Source organism: Pundamilia nyererei, unplaced genomic scaffold, assembly GCF_000239375.1.
Source record: "Pundamilia nyererei isolate P.nyererei 1_Seehausen unplaced genomic scaffold, PunNye1.0 scaffold00007, whole genome shotgun sequence".
In the NCBI taxonomy this organism is placed as follows: domain Eukaryota; kingdom Metazoa; phylum Chordata; class Actinopteri; order Cichliformes; family Cichlidae; genus Pundamilia; species Pundamilia nyererei.
The window spans coordinates 738,404-765,688 of NW_005187408.1; the positions used below are offsets into that span (position 1 = coordinate 738,404).

General features: G+C 39.5%; 3 protein-coding genes and 1 long non-coding RNA gene across 6 annotated transcripts in view; 2 read left to right on the top strand and 2 right to left on the bottom strand.

Annotated features, from left to right (window-relative positions):
• bco1 (beta-carotene oxygenase 1) overlaps positions 1-4,209 on the top strand; it is a 6,155-nt gene extending 1,946 nt beyond the window's left edge. The window contains exons 4-11 of the mRNA XM_005722455.1: positions 985-1,132; positions 1,225-1,375; positions 1,473-1,693; positions 1,817-2,074; positions 2,161-2,266; positions 2,407-2,495; positions 3,577-3,688; positions 3,876-4,209. Of these exons, the coding sequence (XP_005722512.1) occupies positions 985-1,132; positions 1,225-1,375; positions 1,473-1,693; positions 1,817-2,074; positions 2,161-2,266; positions 2,407-2,495; positions 3,577-3,688; positions 3,876-4,024 (1,234 nt within the window). The 3' untranslated portion in view covers positions 4,025-4,209. The remainder of the gene's footprint in view (positions 1-984; positions 1,133-1,224; positions 1,376-1,472; positions 1,694-1,816; positions 2,075-2,160; positions 2,267-2,406; positions 2,496-3,576; positions 3,689-3,875) is intronic.
• Positions 4,210-8,401: 4,192 nt separating this feature from the next.
• Positions 8,402-13,448, bottom strand: pkia (cAMP-dependent protein kinase inhibitor alpha). Of its 2 annotated transcripts, none has more exons than XM_005722460.1 (3): positions 13,408-13,448; positions 9,795-9,972; positions 8,402-9,153 (listed from the first exon to the last, which is right to left on the bottom strand). In XM_005722460.1, exons 2-3 carry the CDS (start codon positions 9,943-9,945, stop codon positions 9,077-9,079), a joined length of 228 nt encoding a protein of 75 aa, XP_005722517.1. In that variant the 5' UTR covers positions 9,946-9,972; positions 13,408-13,448; the 3' UTR covers positions 8,402-9,076. The 2 variants fall into 2 exon arrangements, with proteins under 2 accessions (XP_005722517.1, XP_005722516.1); XM_005722459.1 differs by lacking the exon at positions 13,408-13,448 and adding an exon at positions 12,310-12,411.
• On the top strand, positions 10,967-23,464 carry zc2hc1a (zinc finger, C2HC-type containing 1A). 2 transcript variants are annotated; one of them, XM_005722457.2, is made up of 11 exons: positions 10,967-11,013; positions 13,689-13,804; positions 14,463-14,536; positions 16,490-16,606; positions 17,138-17,164; positions 18,188-18,329; positions 19,497-19,639; positions 20,494-20,599; positions 20,727-20,802; positions 21,217-21,315; positions 21,920-23,464. In XM_005722457.2, exons 1-11 carry the CDS (start codon positions 10,982-10,984, stop codon positions 22,053-22,055), a joined length of 1,068 nt encoding a protein of 355 aa, XP_005722514.1. In that variant the 5' UTR covers positions 10,967-10,981; the 3' UTR covers positions 22,056-23,464. The 2 variants fall into 2 exon arrangements, with proteins under 2 accessions (XP_005722514.1, XP_005722515.1); XM_005722458.2 differs by lacking the exon at positions 17,138-17,164.
• Positions 23,465-23,475: 11 nt separating this feature from the next.
• Positions 23,476-27,285, bottom strand: part of LOC102215686 (uncharacterized) — an 11,919-nt gene continuing 8,109 nt past the window's right edge. Inside the window, exons 3-5 of the long non-coding RNA XR_311444.2 lie at positions 26,797-26,880; positions 26,423-26,545; positions 23,476-24,759 (exon numbers count right to left, since the gene is read on the bottom strand). This is a non-coding gene — a long non-coding RNA (uncharacterized LOC102215686). The remainder of the gene's footprint in view (positions 24,760-26,422; positions 26,546-26,796; positions 26,881-27,285) is intronic.

Sequence of the window (27,285 nt, forward strand, 5' to 3'; positions counted from 1 at the left end):
CATTGTTTAAGCACTGCTTCCAGCCAAGAGTGATACCATAAATCCCCTATAGCTGCAGAAAAGGCTAACATTGTTATCTTTTTACAAAAAAACAGCTGAACATGAGAGCTTTTTGGACCAATTTTGTGTTCTCCATTCTTTAAGCACTGGTTCGAGCACCATTTAAGCACCGGCACCGTTTCAAAAGTACCGGTTTGGTACTGGTATTGGATAAAACCTAAACGATACCCATCCCTACTCCTATTGCAATCTCCATAGACGATATGTTATTTTATGGTTGCATGTCTTCAGTTTCCTTTAAGTGATTTGTGCTACAGAAAAGCTGCTGTTCTCTATTATTTGACAACTACGCTGAAGATGAACACTGGCTGAGCACTGGCTGGTTATTCCCAAAACTTTTTCAGAGTGAATAATTTAAATGTTTTGTGTATATTCCTGAGAAAATATATGGTGTCATAATATTTCTCAAAGGTATCCATGTTTATGGTTTCTTGTATGTTTGAAGATTATACATGTTTGTTTGTTTGTTTGTTTTTATACGTTTTGTGGTAGTGCAGCTATTAAATAAGACCATGCGGTGCCATTTTTGTAAAATCTGGGTAGTCACTTGGACTACGACTCTGCGACACAGTTATAATCATTTTTGTGTAGGAACAACCTCGGGGCTGTTTCCCTTACTGCTGTGAATTTTTCACTTAGATTCACATAAGGCAAACATTTACAGGAAATCAGGTTTCTTTCTAATCTGTTCTCTTATTCACAAGGGGTAACTACAGGAGATGGATCCGCATATTTGTGTTGGCACAGATTTTTAACACCGGACACGCTTCCTGGCACAGCTCTCCCAAGGATTTGTGTCTCCTCCTGCTTTTAAACTGGAGATCTTTTACATGTTAAGCAAATGCATTAACTAGTGCGCTATGGAGGCGCTCTCTTTCCTATATCAATATCACACTCAAAACCCCCAAACTTTTTACTTTTCAGGGCAATCACCTTTCTCAACCACACAATGCCTGACTTCACCGACAATGGCGCGAGCAACTTCATCAAGTATGGAAATGACTATTATGCCACTTCTGAAACCAACTACATCAGCAAGATTGATCCCGTGACCCTGGAAACCCTGGAAAAGGTAACGCTGCCGGTTAACCTTGAAACGTGTGAACTCAAAACCAAGAAAGACTTTGCTTCAGACCTGATATGTGTCTGAAATATCTCACACAGGTGGACTACTTGAAGTACCTGCCTGTAAACTTAGCTTCGTGCCATCCTCACTATGACAAGGAGGGCAATGCCTACAACATTGGAACGTCAATAGCGACAAAGGGCAAAACTAAATACGTACTGTTCAAAGTTCCTGCTGTCTCAGACAAAGGTCTATAAGTGATTCATGTGTTTTATGTTAAACCTCTAAACTCAACAGTAACACCTACAGCGTTTCCATATTTGTGCTGTCTACTGTCACCTTTCAGACAAAGGCAAGAAAGGCCCTGCACTGAAAAATGCAGAGGTGATCTGCTCAGTCCCCTGCCGCTCCCTTCTCATGCCGAGCTACTACCACAGCTTTGGCATGACAGATAACTACATCATCTTTGTCGAGATGCCTTTCAAGCTGGACATCCTCAAGATGGCTACTGCCTATATGAGAGGAGTCAGCTGGGCAAGCTGCCTGAAGTTCTACCCTGAAGAAAACGTAAGGAGTTAGTAGGCTAATGAATGTGGATTAATAGACCGGGGACAAGGGTGTACTAGTGTTCAACACTTCAGAAAAAAAATGGGATCGACTCTTTTATCTATATCTTTGTTTCTCCATCAGACTCTGATCCACTTGGTAGACAGAAAGACCGGCAAAGAAGTTGAGACAAAGTACTACACAGGAGCGATGGTCCTCTACCACCATGTGAATGCTTTTGAGGACGATGGCCACGTGGTCTTTGATGTCATTGCCTACACCGACAACAGCCTTTATGACATGTTCTACTTGAGCAACTTGAAGGAGAAATCTCAGTTTGATGAAAAAAGGGTTTCCAAGCCAGCTTACAAGAGATTTGCCCTTCCCATCCACGCTGACAAAGTGAGTTGTTTTCATGTAATTCATTTGGTCCTGCAATCGAACGGCTCACACATTAAAGGCTTTCACATGTCGACTGGATTTCGCAGAGCGTTCCAGTTGGAGGGAACATGGTGAAACTCAAGTACACGACAGCCAGCGCTGTGAAGGAGAAAGAAGGCAAATTCATGTGCCAAGCAGAGGTGCTCTGTGAAGGTAAAACCAACGCCACTCAAACGTGTCTGTTTGAGTGGTTCAAGGCAAATGAAGTTTGTTTGTTTTTGTTTTTCAAATTGCTGTTTGTCATTTAAAGTTAATCCAGATAGGAGCAAAAACTGTGCTTTTATTTCCATCAGGCTTGGAATTACCCAGAATCAATTATGACATCAATGGGAAGAGGCACCAGTTTGTCTACGGGAACTACGTGGGGGATTCTGCAGAAGTGGTGGGAACATCCGACATTTCAGATTTCTTACATTTTTATAAATATAATTTGCCTATGGAGACCTTTAACTTCCAGAACAGACATTTAAATTTTGGGGAAGCAGGCTGTTCCTGGACGTATTGTTTTACAAAACTAGGGTGAAAAACTACAGTACTGAGAATAATCATTTGAAGCTAAATGTAGCAGTAAAACTTTTGTTTAAGTGTGAATTACACATTGCGCCATAAAACAACAATCCCCTTCATGGCACTTTTGGGTACGCATGCACATCAAGATATCAGAAACAATGGAAAGAAGACTTCAAAGCTCAGCCCTCCAACAAGAGGCATAAAGTCAGGAAGGCATAAAAGGAAATATTTTGTATTAGACAATTATGTTTTTTTTAAATTAATCCTCACTAGACAATCAATTCTAAAAACAAACAGGAAGAGAGCGCTGGCTTCTGCTTGAACCATAGAGGTGACAAAAGACAAAAAAAAAACATGTTAAGTGTCATAATCAGGTGTCTAACCCCCATGTGCTGGCAGAACAGGTTGAATGTACCTCTGCAATGATTCTTCAGTGCTCCACTATCTTCTGTGGGGGGTTAAATTGGGTCAGGTTTAGTGGCTGTTGAAGCCAAAGCATATGATGGAGGAGATTTTCATCATTTTGTCCTATAAATGAGGACATTCCCTCCCTAAAAAAAAAGAGGATGTCAAAGTATCTCACAACAGAATAAAGGTGATCCCTCAGAGGAACTTTGTTTTTTAATTACCATATAAGTTTCCCCCTGATAGGAGACACGCCTCAAAGCCATGCCAGCAAAAATGCCAACCTGTGCTCATTAAAAGGACTTGATTCACGCATCAAGTACAAAGTGCATCCATGAGAACATCAGCTGCTCATCATATTGTCCGGCAGTCTCATGTGATATGAGAATTTTACTGCTCTTTCTAATATTTGCACACAGAACAAAGTACTAAACGGGCTGATAAGCCGGTTGTGCTGTGTTGTGTATTGGTATTTCTGTGTCTGTAAATAACTTCTGACCTGCATGGACGTCTTTGTTGAGTGTGTTTCATCTGTTCACTCACTGTAGGTTGCAAAGTTTGACATGGAAACCAAGAATATGGTGTACTGGGATGAAGACAAGTGCTTGCCGTCGGAGCCGGTGTTCATCCCCAGACCAAACGGAGAGTCGGAAGATGATGGTATGAATACAAGTGAATGTGGTGTGCAAAGACGTGACATTTATTCTGTATTTGCTTCTATTGACAAGTTGAAGTTCAAGTCAATAAGAAGGTCTACAAAGATTAGACCAGATCTCCCCCCACTTATCTGTGCCTGTAATCTGTGTTGACAAAGTTGTGATACAATAACCTCCTTCTCCATTTGCAGGTGTGGTCCTAACATCAGTCATCAACTACAATCCAGGCCAGTCGAGCTTCATCCTGATTCTCGATGGGAAAACGTTCAAGGAAGTAGCACGAGCCTATGTGAATACTGAGCTGAACAAGGACATGCATGGATTTTTCATCCCACATTGAAAATAAAAGTTTAAAATAAAGAAAGGGAACTGTGCCACAGTAGCACATGTGGCACAAGCATGTATCGTAAGCCATTTCATTGTATTATCACTGGTATATGGTATAAAGTTAACCTCGTCATTTAAACAAAACACGTACTGTAATGTTACAATGTTACTGATATTACAAGAATAAATCCAACCAATGCTCCATATTTGTGGTGTCATGGAGAAGAGTTATGTTAACACAGTGTGGCTGTACACAAGGTCAAGGTCTCTGAGCAAATACAGCCTTCATGACACAGTGTTACTTGTTTCTGAAGATATAGAAATCTCAGATAAGTTATCAAAGGAGTAAAGTCCATTCAATTAGGCATAGGGTTATAGATTTAGGTAAACATTTATGGTAAACAATTGTTCCCGTGTGAAATATGATTGTTGTGTTTCAAGGTACAGCGTTTCGCAATCGCTCTGGTGCAATTCTCACATCAGAATTATCAGTCTCACTACTCGTGACACTTCCCACCCACAACAGCACCTTTGTCGTTGTTTTTGTGCACGCTGCATTATTATTATATTATTCTGAGATTTTTTCCAACCTTTTATTGTCCAATTTTGATGAGTCAGCGCGAGATGTAATCTCAGTTTGTTGTTCTTACATGACAGGAGTGGAGCCTAGTGTGGTCTTCTGCTGCTGCAGACCATGTGCAGCACAGTCAGCTAGATTGTGCGTTCAGAGATGCAAGAAGGTTTTTTTTCTTTTTCGGAGCATTCTCTGTATAATCATCCCTCCATAGAGATCGTTTTGTGGGAAAACCCCAGTAGATCAGTAGTTTTGGACATACTCAGACATATTCACTCACCTTTCGTCCTCATTCATTCAGCTTGAACTTCAGCAGGATGTCTTTATCACATCTACATGACTTAACGTTTTGGATTACTGAAATGTGATTGGCTCATTAGATAATTGTATTAACAAGCAGCTGAGCAGATGCAAAAGTGGTTGCTGAATGTTCTCTCATAGTATATATTTCCATTTCCTGTTTGCTAATGCTTATACTTTCACGTATATCATTTAGCATTTCTCGATTTCAGCAGTTTTCTAAAGTTTCAAAGAAATTCTTCACTTTTAATTTAGGCCGACACTTTTTCGAACATCATCACGATAAAAACCTTACAACATCCATTATTCATCTTTTCATACATCATACTGTTTCTCAATCAATCTGGTGCCATTCTCACAGCAGGAAAGTCACTCTCACTAGTCTCGTATTTCTCAAAAAAATTAAGGGATTTTTCACATTTGCCAAAACATTAACAGTCAGTCACTTTAACTGTGTGATGAACGAATAAACAACTTTCACAAGCCTTTGAAGACTTAAACATCAAAAAATTTAGTTTTTTTTTCTCACAGTCTTGCTTACTTTTGAAAAAAATCAGCAAAATAGGCCTAATATAGAAGAAAATATTTTCTGAAACAGAAATGAATTGTGAAGGTTTTTTTTTTTACTTTACAAAAGTGATGAAATGCAGAAAAGCAAACATAATACTCATTAAACTAAATGGATCAGAAAAAAAAATAAGGAAATGTATACATAAGTCATTCTAAATACATTTAGCAACTACTTTAGCAGTGGAGCAGGCGTACCTAATAATCACAGTAATGCAAATACAGTATCTAATCAACCTTTCACATCAGCGGCAACTCAAAACATTTAGATATGTAGAGATGGTCAAGACAGCACGCTGAAGTTCAAACCGAGCATCAGAACAAGGAAGAAAGACTGAATGAAAGTAATCGAGAAAAACTGAAGAAAATGCTCCACCCATAAGTTGCCTTGTAGCATTTCAAAGGCCTATAACAACAATAATCACTCAGCTGCTCTGTCATTACAGATACAGCTCTGTTGCATTATTACAGCATGTACCATTTATCTTCAACATTAACAACTCTGGTATCAGTGAAATGAGTCCTCACTGTTCTGATTACCATATGATACAGCTCAATTTTGTTACACTGTATGCAGAAGGTCATGTCGGTTTGAGTCAAGTCAATGCAATTTATGCGTGTCAATAACCACCGTGTTTACTGCCTAGCACTTGACTAATCAGAATCGAATCAGGAAGAGAAACATAGTCATCATTTTTTCCTTTTTCTTTTTACAGTGCGTGGGTCTATTATAGGAGAGTACCAATTCCTTCACGTGAGCTAGCCATCATAGTATCTTTCTATCAAGCTGACCTTAACTAACGGCACATGACCTCACTGACTTGTGAATGCTTGCATTATCTATTGCATCGTTCTACATCGTCTGATATCGATTACAAAACAGAAGCGCTCAGTGATCGGGCCTTTCCGTTGTTGAATGGAATAGCTTAGATTGACCACCAGGGGGAGACAAAGACTTTGCTTATTGAGCCTTCTCTGTTGAGGATGCATTAATTTGTCTTGACACTTTCGATTAATTCACTGGTAAAATTTAATTGCACATCAAAACTAACCAAATAGACAAAGTCAAAAATGAGTATGTTACATAGTAATGCCTCTGATAACACAATAACGTGACTAAATCTAGAATTTTTATAAAATACTGAAAATAATAGTGAGAATGGAACAACAGCTTGAGTTCTATAGCTCACCGAAACTGCAACAGTACCGGCCATTAAATCACATTACACTGGACTCAAAGTACAAGTTATCTTAGTCCTATGATGCACTATAAAATGGCACTAATCCCCTTTAACAGGTTAAAACTAAAGATTTACTACAACCACCGTCCACCCGCCCAATTTTTACAGCTTCTTCCTATATGCCCATACTCCACGTTACCTCCAAGTTTCCTGAAAATCATCCAGGTAGCTGCAGATACATAATCCTGTTGACAAATAACTAGAAACGGTAGCAAAAAGATAACCTCCTTTGTGAAGGTAACTAAACAAAGAAACAAAATGATCAGCTGGTCAGATATAACAAAGTAATAAAGCATTTTTAGGATGCATACCCACATATTTCATTAGTAGATCTAAATTGGACAGAGTACAGTAATGGTGTTAAAAGGAAACTGTGAAAACAGATTACAAAAGGGAATTGCAAAACTGACAGGCAGTGTGCCAGTACATAATATTTATTCTAACAGTCGTCTCATCTACGAAAATTTACACATACAGCACACGCTAATAAACCACACTCCAGTGCTATCAGTAGTGCAATTTCCAAATCTTAAGTAGCAAATAAATGTTTTTCCTTGATGTCCACCACAACCAAATTACAAACTTGGGTATAATACATGGCAGTGCAATGTTAAACTGTGGGATAACCACTTAATGTGTGTAGATACCCTGCATGTAAGGAGAGAACTCCTGCATTGAAGGCCATTACAAGTTAGACTGGACACATTTGCAGACAGTGAGAGGCCAGTTATTAAAGTATAAGATGTACAGTAAGGGTGAAATCCTACTTTCCAACCAATCAATTTCATTGTTTACAGTGTCATTAAAAAGTATTTTCCTAAAGATAACCTGAGTGTAAACAAAATGCCTTTTTTTTTAATGATGATTTCTTTTATTAATTGAAAAAAGCTATCCAAACCTACCTGGCCCTGTGTGAAACAGTACATGACCCCTAAGCCTAATAAATGGTTGTGCTAGCCTTGGTAATAAGAACTGCAGGCAAGAGGTTTTGCAAGTATTGGCAAAGAGTTATTCACATTGAGTGACTCTTTTCTGCAGAATTGTTTTGATTCAGCCACAGTGGAGGGTTTTATGAGCATGAACAGTGCTTTTAATGAAAAACATCTCAATAGTAGTCCAAAACCTTCATTTTGTTACTTCAAGCTATTCAGAGGTGGACTTGCTGGTGTGTTTTGAAACACTGTCCAACTCAATAACCCAAGTGTGCTTGAAGTTTGGACCACAAATCGATGGGCAGAGGTTCTCTTTCTGTATTTTCTTGTAAAGGGTTGAATTTGTGGTTCCATCAATTATGGCAAGTAGTCCAGGTCCTGAATTAGCAAAGCAAAAGACAATATTGCCTTGGCAGAAAAATGGTTTAAAAAACCCACAATTTTGGGGGGGAGGGGGGACACATTTGTACTCCCTGGCTTCATTTGTGAGGCCTGGCAGTGCAAACAACAAAATTCTAGTGAATAGTTATAGTGAACTCAAAGTTATGGGTCAGTGTGCAAGAGTAAAGCAAGGTGCAGTGAAGCCAGCCACCAAAACTAAACAGACGCTCATTTTGCCTGTGACAGATCGAGCAGCACATGTTGCTGTTCCTAACTTGGGGAAAAAAAAAGCTTTATATCTTGTGATCTGACTCTTACTTTTTTTAAAGAACTGGACCCAGTTTGACCATCAATGTAATACTTAAAATGGGATGTCGGAAATGATAAAAAAAAAAAACAAAAAACATTTAGATATTACACCTAACATGGATACATGCAACAAAGTACAACAGGGCCTTTGAGCTGCTGAGTGCAGTTGCTGGATAACGTCCATCAATCCAATACGCAGATGGATCCGAATCCATGGAAATAGGAAAAGGTCAATAGCGAGTACTTATGAAGGGAGCACGTGTTCAGGCGTCGAGGCAAGATGAGTGGATGTCCAGTTGCCGTCTGTGTTTCAGTCGCATCAGCGGTGATTAATTGAAGGAGACGAGGAGAGGGGAAGACAAATTTTAATTCTGTGGCTGCTCTAAAAACCTTTTACTAGCCTCCGTTCCTCCCTCCACTTTCCACTCAAAACCACTCACAGTCAAAAGTGGGCTGGTTTTGGTTGTTGACATCATGTTTAGTTCACCTTAAATTACATCCAATCTGATATCAGCAGCCTTGGACAAAAGGCAGCAAAGGAAGGAAGGTTTTTAAGGAAAATGGAACACACCCAATTACAAGCGAGAGAGAGACTGTGCTGTGGTTGCCATAGTGATGACTTCCTGATGGCAGGATAGTGGCAATAGAAGATTTTGCTGTTCACAGTCATTAGATGCAACTGGCTAGTCAGAGGCTTAGCATACAGGGAGCAGATAGACTAAAAGAAGTGGCTGCTCGAGTCCATAAATGTCCGGTGGCACTTAGCTTCCCTCAGCTTGAGTCTGCTCTTCTTTAGATGGAGAGTTCCGGCTTTTCTCAGCATCTTCTCCCTCATCACCTGGAAAACAGTGAAGAAAGAGGACAGTGGGACAGTCGGTTTCATGCACATTTAACTACGGGGGAAGTCAGTGATGCAGCTACTAAGTCACCAAAGAAGACATATATGTAAAATGTAACTGAAGAACTTCAATTAAATTTTATTTATATAGTGTGAAATCAGAACAACAATCATCCTAAGACATTTTATTTTGTACAGTAAAGACCCCACAATAATGGAGACAAAACACCAACAATCAAATGCCATGAGGAACCAAGTGCTTCCTCATGGGGAGGGGGGGGGGGGGGGGGAAGCACTGAGGAAGCACTTGGCGACAGTGGGAAGGAAAAACTTCCCTTTAACAGGAAGAAGCCTCCGGTAGAACTAGACCAAGGCAGGGGCAGCCATCTAGGAGAGAGACAGGACAAAAGACACACTTTGGAAGAGAGCCAAAGATTAGTGGCTCTGTGATTTTGAGCTCTATTTACAATTCCCAAACACGCTGCAGAACTAAGCTATGAAGTCTTGATTTTCCTCTCCACTGTTGGAAAATCCAGAGAATTCAACTCAACACAAGTAGAGTGGAGGCCATGTGTTGCTACCCTGATGAATTATTAATGTCGCCATCAAAATATGTTCTCGTTCTTCATCATGTTGCTCACCTGACTTGTTGATGTTGAGCTGTGCCAGACTCTCCGACAGATCAGTGGTGCCCGGTTCTCCAGGAGCGTCTGGAATATCATGTATGGCATTCCTGCGGCCAGATCGTCGAGAGGTGATGAAGTCCTCATAGGTCGCCTCCACATCCGTCATCGCTGACACACCTCACCATAGCAGGGCCTGCCGCACACAGCAGCACACACTGACACACCTTTTCAAGTTGCACAGGTGCACAGTGACCCACAGACAATGGAATCTGCACCGCTTTTATGGAAAGATCGCTGAAATGGACAGAGTTTGTGCAGCTTCTCCTAAATAACTTTACACAATGGCAACACCAGTTTTTGTTGACAAGAAGAATGTAACGCAGCAGGCTATGTAGACACTCATTGAATACATCCCTCCCTCCGCTTATCTTATGACCTAATCCCTGCTTAATCTATTTTAATCTCAGTCTAGGGTACGGGCAACACCATGGATACAGAGGAGGCAAATTCAGTAGAAGGAATGCCGAGGAGAGCGATGGGAAATATAAACAGACAATCTGATGCATTACTTCAACCAAAGAGCACGCTAAGAGGTCATTAAAGCAGAATGAGGAAAGTACTGCCATATCACATGGAGCATGATGGGAGCTGTGCTGCCCCGGAGATTTAGGTTAAATCCTTCTGCTTATATTCAAGCCCTTTGTAGCAATCTGTCTGGCTGAGGCTGTCCTTCAGCACTGAGCAGATTCAGGCTTTGTTGTCACATTTCTTTCAATTAAAATCTGCTATGATGAGATTTCTTTGGCTGTATCAGTCTGGATATCTGCATTTATTTGCTGCCACTACTTTAAAAATTTCAAGTAAAATAAAAAAACCTCAGAAGACATCACAACACTCAGTCACAAAAAAAGGTTGGTTTGATTTTCCCCAAGTCAAATGCAGGATTTTTAAATTATATATAAGTATATATTAAAAATGCCTCACTTTCACATCCATTTGTGGCTATTTCTAGAGAAAGTTGTGGTGGACTGTGGCTATTTTTGGAAACCTCTTCTGTCATCATCTGAGCACCCTCCCACTCAGCTGTCATTCTCAAAATGGTGTCAAGATGGGCAAGACCCGGCAGATGCTGTCCGTGTACGACTGACAGACCAAACGTGTGGGGAAGCAAGAGAGATAAGACGGCTGTTCTCTAACTTAATATGAGAATCGGGACACTGGATTGTGGTCATAGGTATAACTCTCCAGGTTTATTAGCAATAAAGAAGAAATATCATTTGAAACGTTACATCATGTAAACAGCTAGGTGAATTTAGCTTGCATGAGTAAATGTCCCCGGCTTTACTGGTAGAGCCAAATGAGATATAAAATTCCTCCCCACACCTTTCAATAAAGAACCTGTCTTATGATAGAACATAAGTGAATCTAATTGGATTACAGATCTGTACGTGCAGACATTTTTCCACTGAAGCTGTGTTTTTATTTGAAGTTAGAAGTTGAAGTTAGAAGTGACAGGACATTTTGCGATGTGTTTTCCTATGCTCATATTCTATGAAATATTAATTGCCAGTTTACATAATTTAGTCAGACTGTTGTACCCATGAATTAGAACATTGGCAACTCAGCTGTGTGTTTGTGTGTATATGTGTGTGTACAGTGTGTGTACTCCCATGTGGGAAGCAGAGCTCAGCTGGCCTGGACAACAATATATATAGCACAGACTCCAAAAAATGATCAAATTGCTGAATAATACAACAGGCCAACCGTCTCTGTCTTTCACTATGAAGTTTTTGGTTTTTTTTGGGGGGGGGGGAGTCTACTCCTGCTTTGCAGCTGTTTGATTTGTTATGCTGCCAAACAGAATATTAGCAGTGATAAAGGCAGTACATAAACGAGTCCCAGAAACTTATGCCAGAGTTATTCTAGGTGGCCTGGGCATACCTGGGACTGATGCCAGGTCTCACACAAACAGACATGCTATACTCCAACATCACCGTGCCAAGCGCAAAAGTAAACAATTTCTCCTTAACCACGGATTCACGCGCAGCTGTCAACACCCTCCCTGTAAGAGCGTGCAAATGTTTTACTGTTATTTCTACAGCTCGTACACATTTAAGGCAATCTTAGCTAAGTGATTTATTTAAAAGTTCATCGCGAGTCTGCACGAGTGTGACGTCACTCCACAAAGACTATTTGTCCAAAATGACAATTTATCACCTACTAAAGCGATGCAGTCACGCGCATTGGCGTCCTAAATAATAAAGCGCTAGTTTTTTTCTTTTCTTTTTTGTTGAAGACATATAACCTTTAAATACAGACGAGCTTAAGGTTGCAGGAGAATCTGAATGTTTAAATTCATTATTAAAACCAAGATCCATACGTCTGTCTTTGATGACAAAGACCCCCACAGAGCCAGGTCAGTGTCAGTAAACGTAGCCTGCATGATATTAACATTACACATGCATTTACGAGCTTTGCGCACTTTGCACCTGCAGTTATTATTCTTAATATGATCAACAAGGTATGCTACCTGTTTGGAATAAATGGCTTCCGAATATTCGCAGGGGTCAATCACATCGGCTCGGATCTTGCCATTTCGGTATTCCCCAATACGCTCATGAAAGAGAATTTACCAACGTCAAGCAAATCAAGCACACCAAAGCTACTTCCGAGTATTACTTTCAGAATAAAACCGCATTACTTTGAAGGGACGCTTAACAGAAAAGTTTTTCATTACCAGCTACTTTACCTATACTCCTTTATTTTATTAGATAGATAAATATACATATAAATAAATAAATACACATATAGGATTACTAATAGGAATACTTGCACCACATTAATTAATTAATATCTGACAAAGTGAGAGCCATAAACTTTAATGCCAAGTGCATTGTTTAACCGTGAATGTGTGTGTAAAATCATTCCCTTATTTAAAGGTTAGGATACATTAGGACTTAGCGAATGGTTATCATCCCATTGCTATAATTTGAAATGGTGAAAAGGCATCACGCTTGGGCGTGTGTGTGGTGCGAGAGATCACACAAAAGCGAGTCAGTGTTGAAACAACGTCCCTCTTGTGATAAAGGCACATGTTTGCTGTGCCCTCTTAGCATCTGTCCATGAATCCCTCCATTCAGATGACACATGTTGTCAGTATGGCAAATGAGGAACTTCCGAGTGTTTGTTCTGCGCAAGTGTTTGAGCTAACAAAAGCAGCAAAGGAGCACACTAGTTTTGTTGTTTGGTTGATATAATGAGTTTCTGTAAATGACCATCCCCAAACAAAGCTGAGATGCAAGGTAAAGCTACCAGCCCGTTTATTCATTAACATAACTTTGTATCAATAACAGCACTAATAACTAATAGCATTTCATTTTTGATTTATTTCTATAGCTAAAATAAAAAAAAAAGATTTCGTCCCAGTAACAGCAACATTTGCTAGTTTCCAGCGAAAACTGAGCTACGCAAACTCCCCCAAAAATTGATGGTTAGGAGTAATACTGGGAAACATGACAGAGGTTCCCTCCCACGCTCCACCTGCTGTCCAAAATAAACAGTGCATACTTGAACACTCCATCAGAAACAGTGCAGTAATAACCAATGAAATACTCGCATGTTAGCTCACCGAGCGGCATCGGACAACCCAGTTGCTATCGGTAGCCAAAGATCAGTAGTGTCAAGATAATTACCTGCCATTGGGAATTGGAACAGGATAATAACGTCCCAGTAGTGTCGACATAAGTCACAGAGAAACAAACAAAACACAAAAAAATGACAAACCAAAAATGTAGATCTACACAGGACATCAGTAATTCACAATACACTGCAGAATAAATTTATATGGAAATTAAAGTAATTTTCCTTACAGGATAAATGGGTAAAAACAAAACATTTCTCCCGTTTTAGCAAAGCCGGAAATGAAGAGGGGGTTTCATCTTGTATTTTCCGTCTACGTCTGGCCGTTTTCGAACAACGGCAACAGGACCAGATAAGGAATAACCTAAGGATGGAAGAATTTGAAGGTATGCGATATTGCTGTTTGTGTGTTTACTTCAGCCTTTTATGGCAAATTTGGGATTTCAGCATTTCGGTTTTATCTGCCAAGGGGACGCTTTGGGGTTCGCGGCTGCTTTAGATGAACAGTTTTGTATAGCGACCTCCTTTTTGTTTGGGTTTTAGCCCAAGTAATGCTAGGTAACGTCAGGGCCAAAGATGAAGCTAGCTGCTCCTCCTCTCTGAATGGGTGCGATTCCTAGCTAGAGGAGCTAGCCGGCCAACCAGAAAACTCCTAACAAATAACACTTTTTAAATGAATGGTTTAAAGCGTGTATATCAATGAATCTTCGGAGACTGCTTACCTTTAATATTAAATACGTTTCTATGTGTACAATAATACTTCGAAGTGTTTGACTCTGTACGTTAAACTTAGCTAAATCTGACTATTTTCCTCCAGCCGTTTTCAGGAAATTTGAAGTATCCGTGTAGAATGAGCAGTAAAGGCAACAATAAAACATTGTTGCCTTTACTGTGGCAGAAGAACACAATTTATGACCGCGAAAGTATTTACCTTGTATCAAATGTTAACTGGGTCATTATTTTTCTTCCCGTGTTTGTTTAGTCCCGTTGTGGCCCATTTTTGACCTTTAAACCTTCACCGAATTTGTTCTGTTATTCTTGCAGATGGCGAAGCTTCTCTGGTTGACGATCGGATTCAGTGTAATATCTGTAAAAGATCTTTCTTCCCCAAAGTCCTGGTAAAAAAAAACAAACCACCTCTTGCTCATTTCTGACATTTCTTAATACAACAAACAAACAAAACAAAACAATGTGTAACACTGTTTTAAGAGGACAATATTTTAATCGCAGACACTTTAAGTGTTTGTTTGGGGGTGTGTTGATCACGCACTATGATTAACCCGCCTGGCTGACAGTATTTACCACATTAATTCTCAGCTGACAGGGTATCAGCTGTTTGTTCAATAATAATGTGTCTATGATCCAGATAGCTAGCAGGATCCTGTGAAGAGCTCTGTAGGGGAGTTGAAAGTTTTATCAAAGCAGAAATGCTTTTTGTTTGAACAAATTTGTGATATTCAAGACTCTGATTTAAAAATTTCACTAAGAAACGTCTCTAGTAGTACTGCTCTCCCATAAAGCAGAGTTGGAAATATTGGTCATTAATTAATTATTTAATTAATTTCATAGTGGGCCATTTTTTATATATAGATGAATTGCAGCACAAGTATCAACTGGACTGTATCATGTGAAGCATTTTCTTTCACTTGATTGTCTAAATCAGTGAATGGAGATTGTTTAGAAAGGATGGCTTCACACATGTTCAGCAATACAGTACTCTCAGCACTGTCTGCAGCACATGCAGGTAAGGGTGGTGTCATAGCGCTATATAAATGCAATCTATTATTATTATTATTATTATTATTATTATTATTATTATCATCATCATAGGCGAAAAGACTGTGGTTTTGAGTCATGGTTATGGGTGACAGATAGACACATCTGTGTATTTCGGAAACTGCTGATCTACTGGGATTTTCTCATATAACCATCTCTTGGGCTTACAGAGAATCGACAGAAAAAAAGAAAATATTCACAGAGTGGCAGTTATCTGGGTCAAAATGTCTCGTTGATGTCACATATCAAAGGGGAAAGGCCCAGCTGCTTCAACCGGATAGGAAGGCATCAGTAACTAAAATAGCTGCTTGTTACAACAAAGGCACACAGAAGAGCATCTCTGAATGCTCTTCTGTGTTCAGAGCACAAGCACATTCAGATATGGGCTGCAACAGCAGAAGACCACACCAGGTGCCACACTTATCAACTGAGAACAGGAAACTAAGGCTACAATTTGCAAAAAAGTGTTGTCTGGTCTCACCAGTTTTTGATGCATTGTTTGGATGGCAGGCTCATAATTTGATGTAAACAGCATGAAAGCATGGATCAATCCTGCCTTGTGTCAGCAGTTCAGGTTGCTGGTAATGGTGTGGAGGATAGCATAGTTTTGATACAGCCGTCTACCTGAGTGTTGTTCCTGATCTTTATTACCACAGTGTACCCATCTACTGATAACATGACATGTTCTGATATTCTGATTATAACATGGCATGTTATTATGCTTCCAGCAGAGTGGGTTCAACCTGGTACTAATGTGTACCTAACAGAGTCGCTAATGAGTGTATATGAGTTGATTTTTACTCCCCCAAAATCCTCTGTTCCTTTGCTTATTGTGTTGAAATGACTAAAACATACTACAGAGTTAATACATCAAAGCTATAAAGGTTTTTGGTGTTTAATTTGAAGAGAATCTTCTGGTAAACAACCAAATATGTGCTCTTATGCAAGCACTTTGCCTCATTAGTAGATAATGGCTGCATTAAAGCATGGTGTATTATTCTAGATATGTATAGCAATATAGGTTTGGGTCTCCATCAGGAAGACATTAGTGTGCTTCAGAGAGTTGGCTGCAGCTTTGAGGAGGTTACTGGTGTTGTTAATGTTACTCATTTAAATTTGAGCTTGAAATGTTTGAAAGAAAGTTTCCTCCTCTTTCAAGAAATTCATTTAGGAAAACATAGTTGAAAACTTAAATTATAGTAAAAGACAGATACAAATCTTAAGTGATGCCAGTGGTGTTAAAAACAAATAAAAATGTTTTGTCATGTTTTGTGCACATTGTCCTCCTCCAACAGGAGAAGCACTCAAAAATCTGCCAAAAATCAGCAACTAAAAAGAGGAAGGTTTTTGACTCCAGCAGACAAAGAGCTGAGGGAACAGACATCCCCGTACTGAAACCCATCAAACCAAAGGTAAGCCTTCACCTAAGCAGAGCGATGGAAATCCACATAAATTGTCAGCAGTGGTTCATTTTGACTATTGACAGGATTGAAAAAAAAAATTGCCTAAAGTCAGAAAACTAGCTGGATCTCACATGCTGCTTAAAACACTGTTGTTCATTTTTTTAGGTAATCTATTCATTCATAAATACATCCAGCTTTTATTATTAAAAAATGACCTGTTTTTAATCTGAGGTTATTTATTCAGCGTTGTATCCAATAATACAACACCTAAAGGAAACAATGCTGTTCATATTCCTTAATTATCCGAAAACTCTATATTACTCTGCAAACAAGTTATCCAGATAAACCTTTTATAATCCGGGTCACATGAAGGCTTTCCAGGGAGGACCCAGAAAAGAATCAGCCTTTGAAATGTACACAGCATTTTGGCGCTTATGGTGTTGAGTGGCGCCTATGAATTTTCATTTCCATGCAGCACATTCAGTGTATTATGTCGACAGTTTATTTTTACAATGTAAACAACTTTCAATTGTATTTCAGTCACAAAGTTCATCTGCTACTGAAAGAGTAAGTTGCTTTTATCTTTTTTTTTTTTTTTTGTTCAATTGTCCCTCCTTTCCATAGATATAATTTTTAGCGGCACAGATAATCTGTTGAAGCCCGCGAGGCTTTCCCTCACTGTTTTTCTGGCTACACTAAAACTTTGTTTGCCTTGAAGTATTGGCTTGAATAGTCTGTGGGTGTGCCAAGTCATATTGGTGATATTAATTTAAAAAATCCTTTCATACCTCTTGTCTTTAACTGGCATCCTTCTGTATCCAGTGTTCTTTTCTCTTTCATTTAACGTGACAGCCTTAATGCTAGATTTTCTAGTTCAGCTGCTGCGGTTGCTTTGAACCTTCAGATTACTCTTTAACAACTAAAAACTGTATTTGTTTCATTTATTTCTTCTCTGTGAGAAACTGTCTCATGAGTATCAGTCAGTGAAGTAATCTTGCCCAGTCTGTTGCCTGGCTGTTGTTCAGATGGTCTTGGCTTCAACTAACTCCTGCATACTCACTCTGTGCTCCCACTGGAATTTTCAGCTTTGTGATATGAACAGGACAAACGTCTAGTTATGCGACAAATTCTGTTTTGTTTAGTTTTTCTTTGGCAGCAGTTTAGGAAAGAGGAAAATATAATAAAATGTAGTTTTAGCTCTCTCCAAGTCACCTGTGTTTGTCAGACAAACGTGTCTGAATGCTTTAACTACACAGGAGAAATAGAAAGTCACAGAGGCTGTCGTGTTGCCTCAGATCCACTTTAGACAACTGAACTCACTGAACTATTTCTGTCGCTAATCATCAACTTTAGATAAGACTTGTACTTTTGTTATGGAAACATAGTTGTTGGGGGTTTTTTAGGGTAAGAGTGGAAAGTGCAGGCTTAGATAAGCGTATGCAATCTTTACATATTCGCTGTGAAACCTGTCGAGTTAAAACATTCGGTAAGAGAGTAGCTTAATCGTATTTTCTTAATATTAGATTGTCAAACTATAGCAGCAAACAGCTGTAACAGAGAATCTCTTTTCTCATGTTGTTGTCGTGTCAGGCAGAACCCCCGAAGAAGCCGTCAAATTGGCGCAAGAAACACGAGGACTTCATCGCCACCATCCGGGCTGCAAAGACCATCGGTCAGGTCATAAAAGATGGAGGACCATTACCCCCACCTCCTCCTCCTACTTATGACCCAGGTAACATCTAGTTATCTAGAAGCAAATGGAAAAACTATAAAAAAAAGATTTTGTATCTTAATAAAAGAATTGTGAAAAAGTCTCATACACTGCTCGAAAAAATTAGCACTTTTTAATCAATTTCATGAGGTGATTACCTGGACCCTGCACAGGTCGTCCACACGTCATTCCTTGAAAGTTGGCTGTGGCTCCCAGCACAGCCTGAAGAGTGGAGATTCCAGGAGACAGGCGGTTATTCTATGAGGGTGGCCTGTGGCCCCTTTAGTAGGCCCTGTGCTCACTGCAAGGCACTGTGGCGCTCAACTGGCAGTTAGGTATCAGGATGAAATCTTTGGGCCTAATGTCAGATCCTACACTGGTGCTGTGGGCCCTGGGTTCCTCCTGGTGCATGATAATATCCAGCCTCACATAGCGAGAGTATGGAGGCAGTTGCTGGAGGACCGAACACTGTCCGGGGGCTCTCCCATTGTCCAGATCTGGGAGGAGATCCCTCAGGACACCAGCTGTCATCTCATTAGGAGCATTCCCCAACATTGTATGCAAGCACATGGTGACCATAGAAACTACTGAGTACCATGTTGAGTCGCTGCAATGACATTTTTAGCTAAATGGACTTGACATTGCAGACAGTTATTACTAAATGCTGAAATGTAATGTAGAGGCTGACTGACATGTTGGTATCTGCATTTATAACATTGTGTAAGTAAAAATTTAAAACGTGAAGGCAATACAGAAACACCCTTCAATGACTGAAGCGTTGATGAGTGCTGAGGATGTATGGTTTGTCCACCAGAGGGCACGCTGCAACTTCACTGTTGGATTACCATGGGCAGAGTCCAAATGAGTAATCTAAAACTTGTTGCAACCATCAAACAATATTACTTTTTAAAGTATACTGTCATTGTAGTAAGGACTCATGAATAACAACATTAATGTAGAAATGTTCAGAATGTTTTGTGTCACTAAAAGGAAAGAAATAATTTTAAATGACTAAATATCAGCACGATTACTGCTCGTATAAATCCTATACAAGTCGAGCTGTAATTGTGGTGACAGCTGCAAATGAAAAGTTCAAGTCACCACTTCATCAGATAGTAGTATTTCTGTATACAGGATTCAATTACAAAAGCTACATGTATATTTTCCCACTACCTTGTCTCCCTTTAGACTATATCCAGTGTCCTTACTGTCAGCGGAGGTTCAACGAGAGTGCAGCTGACAGACACATCAAATTCTGCCAGGAGCAGGCCGCCCGAATGCCCAACAAAAGCAAGTCAGGAGATGCCAAAAAGCCTCCAGGTCGCACACAGGTACACGCACGCACGCACGGATAGGAGAGGGGACTGCATTTGAAATTAAACAGACAATAGTTCCCAAAAAGTTGATTCTGTTCATCTGGACATAGCATTTTAAGTGGGAGAAACATTTCATCACTCATTCAAGTGACTTCTTCAGTCTTTTGGGATTTCCTTACCTGGATGATTGAGCATGGATCTAAACAGAAAATAGTTTGTTGTTAGTTTTTTAAACATAAAATGTTAAAAAATGCTCATAGGTAGGTTTACAAAACCTATACTGACGATCGATATATGTGGCACTTCTGTGTTATGGCTAATTGCTGATAATTAAGAAGTTTTCCTTTTAAATCATTGTCTTTTATTACCATGGTGGGACTCCCACTCTGCAGCAGATGTAGAATTACAAGTTACTTAGCAACAGCTATGGTGCATAGCTAGGGAGTTAATTTGGTAGCCAATAAAAACAGCAGGGTTTAAACCCTTCTGGTTAAGAGCTCTGATTCCCCATTGTAATAAAAAGCCTTCAGTCGTTAATCGTTATGTCACTGAGCCTCCCTGCTGTGTCGTGTTTTTAGATTTGTTATGTGTTGCAGTTCTTTTTCTCCCCATTTTATAGCTTTGAGATTTTCTTCCAGATCGCAGTTTTAAAACCCGTTTTAGAGCCAAGCATTGACACAATGTGCATATTAACAAACACTACAACCACAAGCCGTTCTGCTTATGTGGTCGTATAGTGATATGATATGATATGATATATGTTTTTGTATATCTTTAATGTAACTATGTTAATGACTTTTCAGCCATGATATCCATAGCTGATCTTTTGTACCGAGTAGTTATTTTTATTGCCTTCTCTCTGTCTTCAGTACAAGCCTCCTGCTGCTGCAAAGAAGGCCAACACCCCCGTTGTGTCAACCATCCCTTCAGCTTCCTCTCGTTTACCCCAAAGATCAGGCCTTGGACAGCCCACTGGTACGAGACACAGTGCTATACTCCTCATCACCCCCCCCATATTGTGAATTTGTGACTGACTTCATTGCATCAAACAAAACTAATATGTGCATTGTCCTCATTTGTGTCACCCTCTCTCTCACTTAAGGAATCCCATCTAGTAAGGCCTCCTCAACAGGTTCAGTGAAGAATAATCCCTCCGGGCTCACAAGCCCACCGTCAGGGTTAGTACACATACGCAGATGTGTTTTAAATACTGTGGGCGAGTCCAGACAGGTTTTTATTTACTGATGTCAAGTGGGTACTGTTTTTTTTTACCTTTTATTGTGCATTCAGCTGTGTCTATTCAAATATCTGTTGGAACAGTCAATCTTTGTACATGTTTTTACAGCCCGGATTTATTTTGATTGAAGTGTCATTTCGAACAATGTGAGTCAAAACAAAATGCAACGTCAGAACCGAGAATAGAGCAAGGCTGCCAAAAAACAACAGTTTCATTTCGCTTTCTCACTTTTATTCTTAGTATCCAAGACATTATGTCTACGCGGTGTCTCGACAGAGAGCCTTTATTTCAATGAATAACTTTGAAACATCCTTGTCCTGGTTTTCTTTTTGTTTTTCTCTGATATCTCTGTCAGTGTGGGAAGTAAATCCCGAGTAGCAGGTTCTGGCTATGGATCTGTGAGGAACGCTCAGACTGGACTCAACAAGAAGAAAGTAGACTCCTACATATCTAGGTGAATAAACGTCTTAAGTCATAACCTCCACAGAAAGAGTGGAGAAAATCAATTGGTGACCTCTCCTGACCTCTGGTGGCTTGGTGAAGTATTACCGGATGAGAGGTGAAACGTCTTCAAGCAACTTAAAGAAGTCCAGACGCTTTTCTTTGCAAGCTCCTTTGACTACGATGACCTGGATGACTGAGAACCTTCACAGACATATTACATATACTACCTCTAATTTGACTAAGAATGTGCAAATTTCAATTTTACTTTAAGAAAGTTTTTAAAAATATATATATATATTAGGGATGAGTCTTACCTGCACATTCATTTAAACAAAAGAAACTTGCATGCACAGTTATATCAACCTTGCCACCCATACGTCTCTAGCTTCTGGTTGCTTTGATTATCGTTATTGCTTTGGAGCAAAACAATTTCCCATTTAATCAAGCTGAGGGAAAATATGGGATAATCCAGCTTACTTGGCATCGGCTTAAGTGGCATTGACATTCGTATAAAGACGTGTAAAATCCAAATAGATCTTTGCCCTGACGTTTCACTAGTCGCAACTTTGTCTGCACAAATTCTAAAGTTGCTGCTGTCTTTTCTGTTTTCTCAGGAATGATATAGATGGCGCGAACGATGTTGGGAACGGCGGAATGAAGAGCAAGTTTTGTCACGCTTGTGGGACAAAGTACCCTGTTGAATCTGCCAAATTCTGCTGCGAGTGTGGGGTCAGGAGGATGTGTATTTGATAGCAGTCAGAAGAAAACGAAAGCAGGGTTAGGATTTAGTTAATAAGAATTGAGGGAAAGGTGAAAGAGTAATTAATTCCATCTTTATTTTCCCACACTGATCTTATTTCCTGGCAGTAAAGATGGTGTGTGCAGTCACACTGAATATTATCCAAATTTCATTGCATAACTTACAATAAGGAGTGCACTTAGCTACTGTGTTTTGCGTTGACTAGTGACCGGTTGATCTCTGTGCCGAACAGATTTGGTACACAGATTAATCGGTTTAAATCATGATGTGGCTTTTACAAGCACATCCCGTAAGTAGCTTCTCTTTCACTGCTTCATTTGCTCACAGCATTGCTGCTGTTTCCATGCACTTATAAAATGAGCATTACTGCCATGAAACTACAGGTCATAGAGGGTTTAAGAATTTGTGAGAAATAAATATTTCCAGCAAAGGAGAGGTGGTTGGTCATTGGAAGGAAGCTATTAAATATTATGCATCTTTAGAAGGGAGTAGAGGAAAGATGAATTAAAAGTGGGATTGGAATAAAAGAAAGGAAACATGTTGGGTGGCTGATTAGAGGTGAGATTAACTGCCCTGCATCATTATCGCTCTTCAGCCCTTGATTTGAAGTGCATTCCTCAACCCCACCTGTCTCCACATTGATGTGCAATAATAACGACTACTGAAGAAAGCAGTGTGATTTTTTTATTTTTAAAAAAAAAAGAAAATAGCTTCAAATTTTTATCTTATCACCCTGTTTTCTTAGGAACCAATCCAAAAAAGGTTGAGTTGTTACAGGTCAGTGCTCCCTTTAAGGTCACTTAACAGGAAAAACCTGTTATCCCATATACATTATACCCAAATGTAGCATTTACTCATTCCCTTTATTCCCACTAGGTTTATACATTTATTTATTTTCTTATTCCTTTTCATTTTTACTGACTGAACAGTGATTGTATGGTTTTTGTTTGTTCTTTTATGTTCTACAGAATTAAAATAGGTTTCATTTGGAATTGTGTGAAACCAAAACACACCTCAGTGTGTTGAAATTGCTTTTTTTTTCCTTTCTCAACAGTGTTTCTACTGAGTCAGTGTTCAGTGCATTAAGGTATTTAGAATCAACGATACGGTGACACTAAAGTAATTTTGCTGTCGACCTTTGCTTGATGACCCCCACATAGGTTATTTTATGGTGAGACTTGGAAGAGCGGGGACAAATCTCTCCTTGAGGTGCATGATTAATTATCTAAGTAGGGCATTTATTCCCGGTAACAAACTATATTCACGTTACGTCACGAGAAAGGTTTAAGCCTACTGGAGGGTTGCGTTTTCCTGTAATGATAACGTCAGCTGTTAGACTGGATATGATTGTGCACCAAATGCCGTGTACATCCACCATCAATAAACCTCTTTGAAGACAGCTGTAATTGTGAGTCTGACTAATAAGTAACACACACCTTATCTTTGTTTGGGATATAAATATATTTTTTGAATAGTATGCCATGTTATATACAATGTTAGTCATCAGCTTAAATATACAGTTTAAAGACAGAAGTTAGCTACATAACAACATAATGTTATGTAGTACATAATGTATGCTACATGACGGGAAACAAATAGCTGCTGTGCTGAAAATAGCTGCAAAATGTAGCAAAGGTTGCATGCTTATATTTTCTATAATTGTGTAAAAAGGGAAAAAAAGTTTTTAGGTAGATAACATTAATCAGAGCACCAACTGATTGTGACAGTAAAAGCTCGTACTGTAGCTATATCCCAGGATAGGAAAAAAAAGGTCTGTGACCTGAGCTTAAATAACTGTGGCAAAGCATGCTTTTAATATATAAATCATTGTCAATGAGTAATCAACACAGTGTCATCTCAGACCGTACCTTGACACACAGCCTAAAACAACTCCCCGGACAGGAAAATTAAAAACAAAAATCGAGGAGCTTTAGATAACCAAGATAAAAAAGATCTGCCAGGGCTAGTTATTCCAATCCAAAGTGAAAGCAAAACTATATCTGAGCACCTTAATATTTCCTAGTCATGCTTCAGCAGCCACTACTAAGTGCAAGTTAATGTCGTAGCAAGTGCTTCGAAAACAAAGTTCAGTTTAAGCACCTTTAAAGTTAATCATATCCACTTTTTATAGCTAAACACAACTTCAGCTATTAAAACGCTTTGCTGTGATAATAAAAAAAGAAAACATGCACCTTAAACTGTTTGTAGTCCACATGATGCTGCATAAAAGGTTGTATATGCAGCTGGTCCTTAGTGTGTGGGAAATCAGGATATTAGGAAGACTTAGGAATTTCATTTCCGCTTGACTGAATATTTTGCTTCTGTGTGGCTGGGAAACTTATCTGAAGAGTCAGTAGTCATACAACACCTGAAACAGCTGCTACAGAAATATACTGGTACTTGACAGGAAAGCTTAAATGAAGTGGAAGCTCCTCCTCGCATAATCCACCGAAGCAATGCATACTGCACAGGAACTGACAGCGCATGCAAGTTTTGAGCTTCATGCTGTGATTGAGTTTGGATTCAGGTATCCATTTATAGAGAGTTTAGCATCTGGTAGCATTCAGTCATGGCGGAAAGAATTGCCTTGGCTTTGCACAGTTTTTTAGTCTGCTTTCTGTTTTTCGTCCCCTCGTTCCTCCTTCGTCTTGTTGCTCCCCTTCTCCTCTTTAAACTCTCAGTGGGCATTTTGATCTAGTCAGTAAAACACAGACACATGCTAATTATTGTTGAGTCAAGTGGATAAAGGTAAGGAATTAGCATTACAATGATAAATTATGAAGGCATTCTTAGCAAATATGTACTGTCACAGCAACGTAGCCTGCACGTTATTGAGGACTATTTATCCCTTATTGTGAACTGAAACACACCAACTTAACTCTTTGCACAGAAAACTGAAGCGTAGATTACAATCACCATACAATGCCACAGTATGTATGTGAGGTTTACTCAAAGCACATCAGTCACAACATTACGAACACCTACATAGGTCTCCCTCACTTCTAAGGCAGCTCTCGCACGGAGATGATTTCACAAATCCTTTGAAGGCGTTTCATAGTATCAGACATCAAGATGATAACATCAGGTCCTTATAGTCCTGAAATGTGAGGCTAACTTATTTGGAAAAACTTTCAGCACGATTCTCAGTTGGATTCAAAACCAAGTCAACATCTCGAAGATTTACTGTGGTATTCCTGTATTATTGTTGCCATGTTAAACTGTTTAGGCAAGTATTAAGTAACACCGGCTTAAATGCCAGGACCCAATGTTTCCACGTTTTGTGAGGTATACTGTATAACCACTGCATGCTGGGAACACTCCACAAGAGCTGCTGTGTGTGTGCCCGTTTCCCTGCTTCTGCATCATGAAGAACTGAGTGAAAAGTGGCTGATCTTTGCACAATGCGGTTTGCTCTGCTGTGTGACTCAGACTTCAGCAATGAATCTGAATCATATAATCTGATTCTGATCCAACTCTTAAAATTAAATTTGGGTGAACAACACGGTGCGTCACTGATCTAGAACTACTTGGGCTGTTTTTTCCCATGATAGTTTGTGTAAAAAACTTCTATAGCATTCTTTGAATTATCTCCCTCAGTAAGGTGAGGAGAGATTACCACAAGCATAACCAATGAGAGACCAATCTGCAGTTCCTGACTCTTTCGAGTCTCTCCTACTCTTATACCCTGTTACCAGGTAAAGTAGTTTAAGAAACAAACAGTCTTCTGTTTGAATTAACTCTTAAAGCCGGGCAGCTTCATCACCTGTCAGTGAGTCATCCACTGTCTGGCAAGATAAAACGCTTCAGCCAGCCAACATTCCATTCCGTCAGTTGTCAATGTTAAATGTTGCATCTCAGTCAGAGAAACTGAAAGAAATACTTTCCTAAGCTGGTCACTTCCAAGGTTTAAAGTACAAACGTGAACTTAAACTGCACGTTTCCACCAATCAGCTACAACATTTAGGCTGATGTCAGATGAAGTGAATAACTCATAGAGTGCAAAGCACTGCAATATGACTGCAATAGAAACAAAAATCATAGCAGTAATCTTCCCTACCAGAAAGAGTTTGAAAAATGGGCCAAATAGTCCAAGGTGTTGACTATCTAAGGCCAATCCAACTGAGCATTCATGTACAGAATAAACTTGATCCACAGAGGACCTACTTTGCAACCCAGAGCACCTCAGTGCCAGACACCCTCAGAGAACAGGTGCACATACTGAATGGTAAGAGCTGTAACATGAGGCGAGATGAGGGCGACCTTCAAAATATCATGCAGGTGGTTTTAATAGTGTGGCTGGGTTAGGCTTGGGGTAAATTTCTTAACATCAGATAATGTGTAAAAAGTCAAGACTTACTGATTTCTCACGACAATGGCAACTCATCGAAATTTCGACGGACGTGATCAGTTGTAGAGTCATCTGGAGAAACGGTAAACTCCGCATTTTGCAGGTTAGGTTATGTAAGGTACGCACAGACGTCTGCAGAAGAGAGGTGAGACCTTTTAAACTTAACAATGAACTCTATGCAGTACGATCAGCGACTACAAAATCTGAAATGATTATTAAGCTGCATAGCTAAACACCTGGGTCCAGCTACGATTATGATTATGGTAATGCAATGCCTGACTGTGTAGAGCAGTGGTGAACAGGTGCATGTTAAAAAGGGCTACCTTCTAAATGTATCATCATTATGCATTTTATCTGATAGATACAGAATAATTATGACTCACTGCGTTGCCTGGTGTGCAGTTGCGTAGCTTGTGTGAGAATACTGAACAGTCTGAGTTTTGCAGCAAGCTTGTGATTTCTTCTGTCTTGAATGAACAAAACATGAAGTAGTCAATGTTAGTCATACCACTAAAGCTTGTTCAAACATTCAAAAAGCAACTAGTGTCTTTTGTTATTTTTCAGAATGTTGGAAGGACATATTGCTTTTAATATTTTTGGTGGTGTCCATAGATAGAAGAGAAAAATTTTGATGTTGAGCAATATTTCTTCCGATCAAAACCTTACAACAACTAAAGGCAACCCCCCCCCCCCCCCCTCCCCCAAACTTTGCTTAATTGTAAATACTGAGGTTTCTTTCTGTTAAAAGGAATTGTTTTACTTCCCACTGTCGCCAAGTGCTTGCTTTCAAGGGGTGTCTGATTGTTGGGGTTTTCTATTATTGTAACAGAGAGGCGACTGTAGTTGTGGGCTTACACTGTGTCTATATATAT

Bases quoted from the DNA above. Each gene is read 5' to 3' on its own strand.
- zc2hc1a (XM_005722457.2), top strand. From the start codon at position 10,982: ATGAGAATCGGGACACTGGATTGTGGTCATAG. The intron at 13,805-14,462 runs GTATGCGATATT...TTATTCTTGCAG, and splicing joins AAGGATGGAAGAATTTGAAG to ATGGCGAAGCTTCTCTGGTT. The intron at 16,607-17,137 runs GTAAGCCTTCAC...ATTGTATTTCAG, and splicing joins TGAAACCCATCAAACCAAAG to TCACAAAGTTCATCTGCTAC.
- pkia (XM_005722460.1), bottom strand. From the start codon at position 9,945: ATGACGGATGTGGAGGCGACCTATGAGGACTTCATCACCTCTCGACGA. The intron at 9,154-9,794 runs GTGAGCAACATG...ACTGTTTTCCAG, and splicing joins GCTCAACATCAACAAGTCAG to GTGATGAGGGAGAAGATGCT.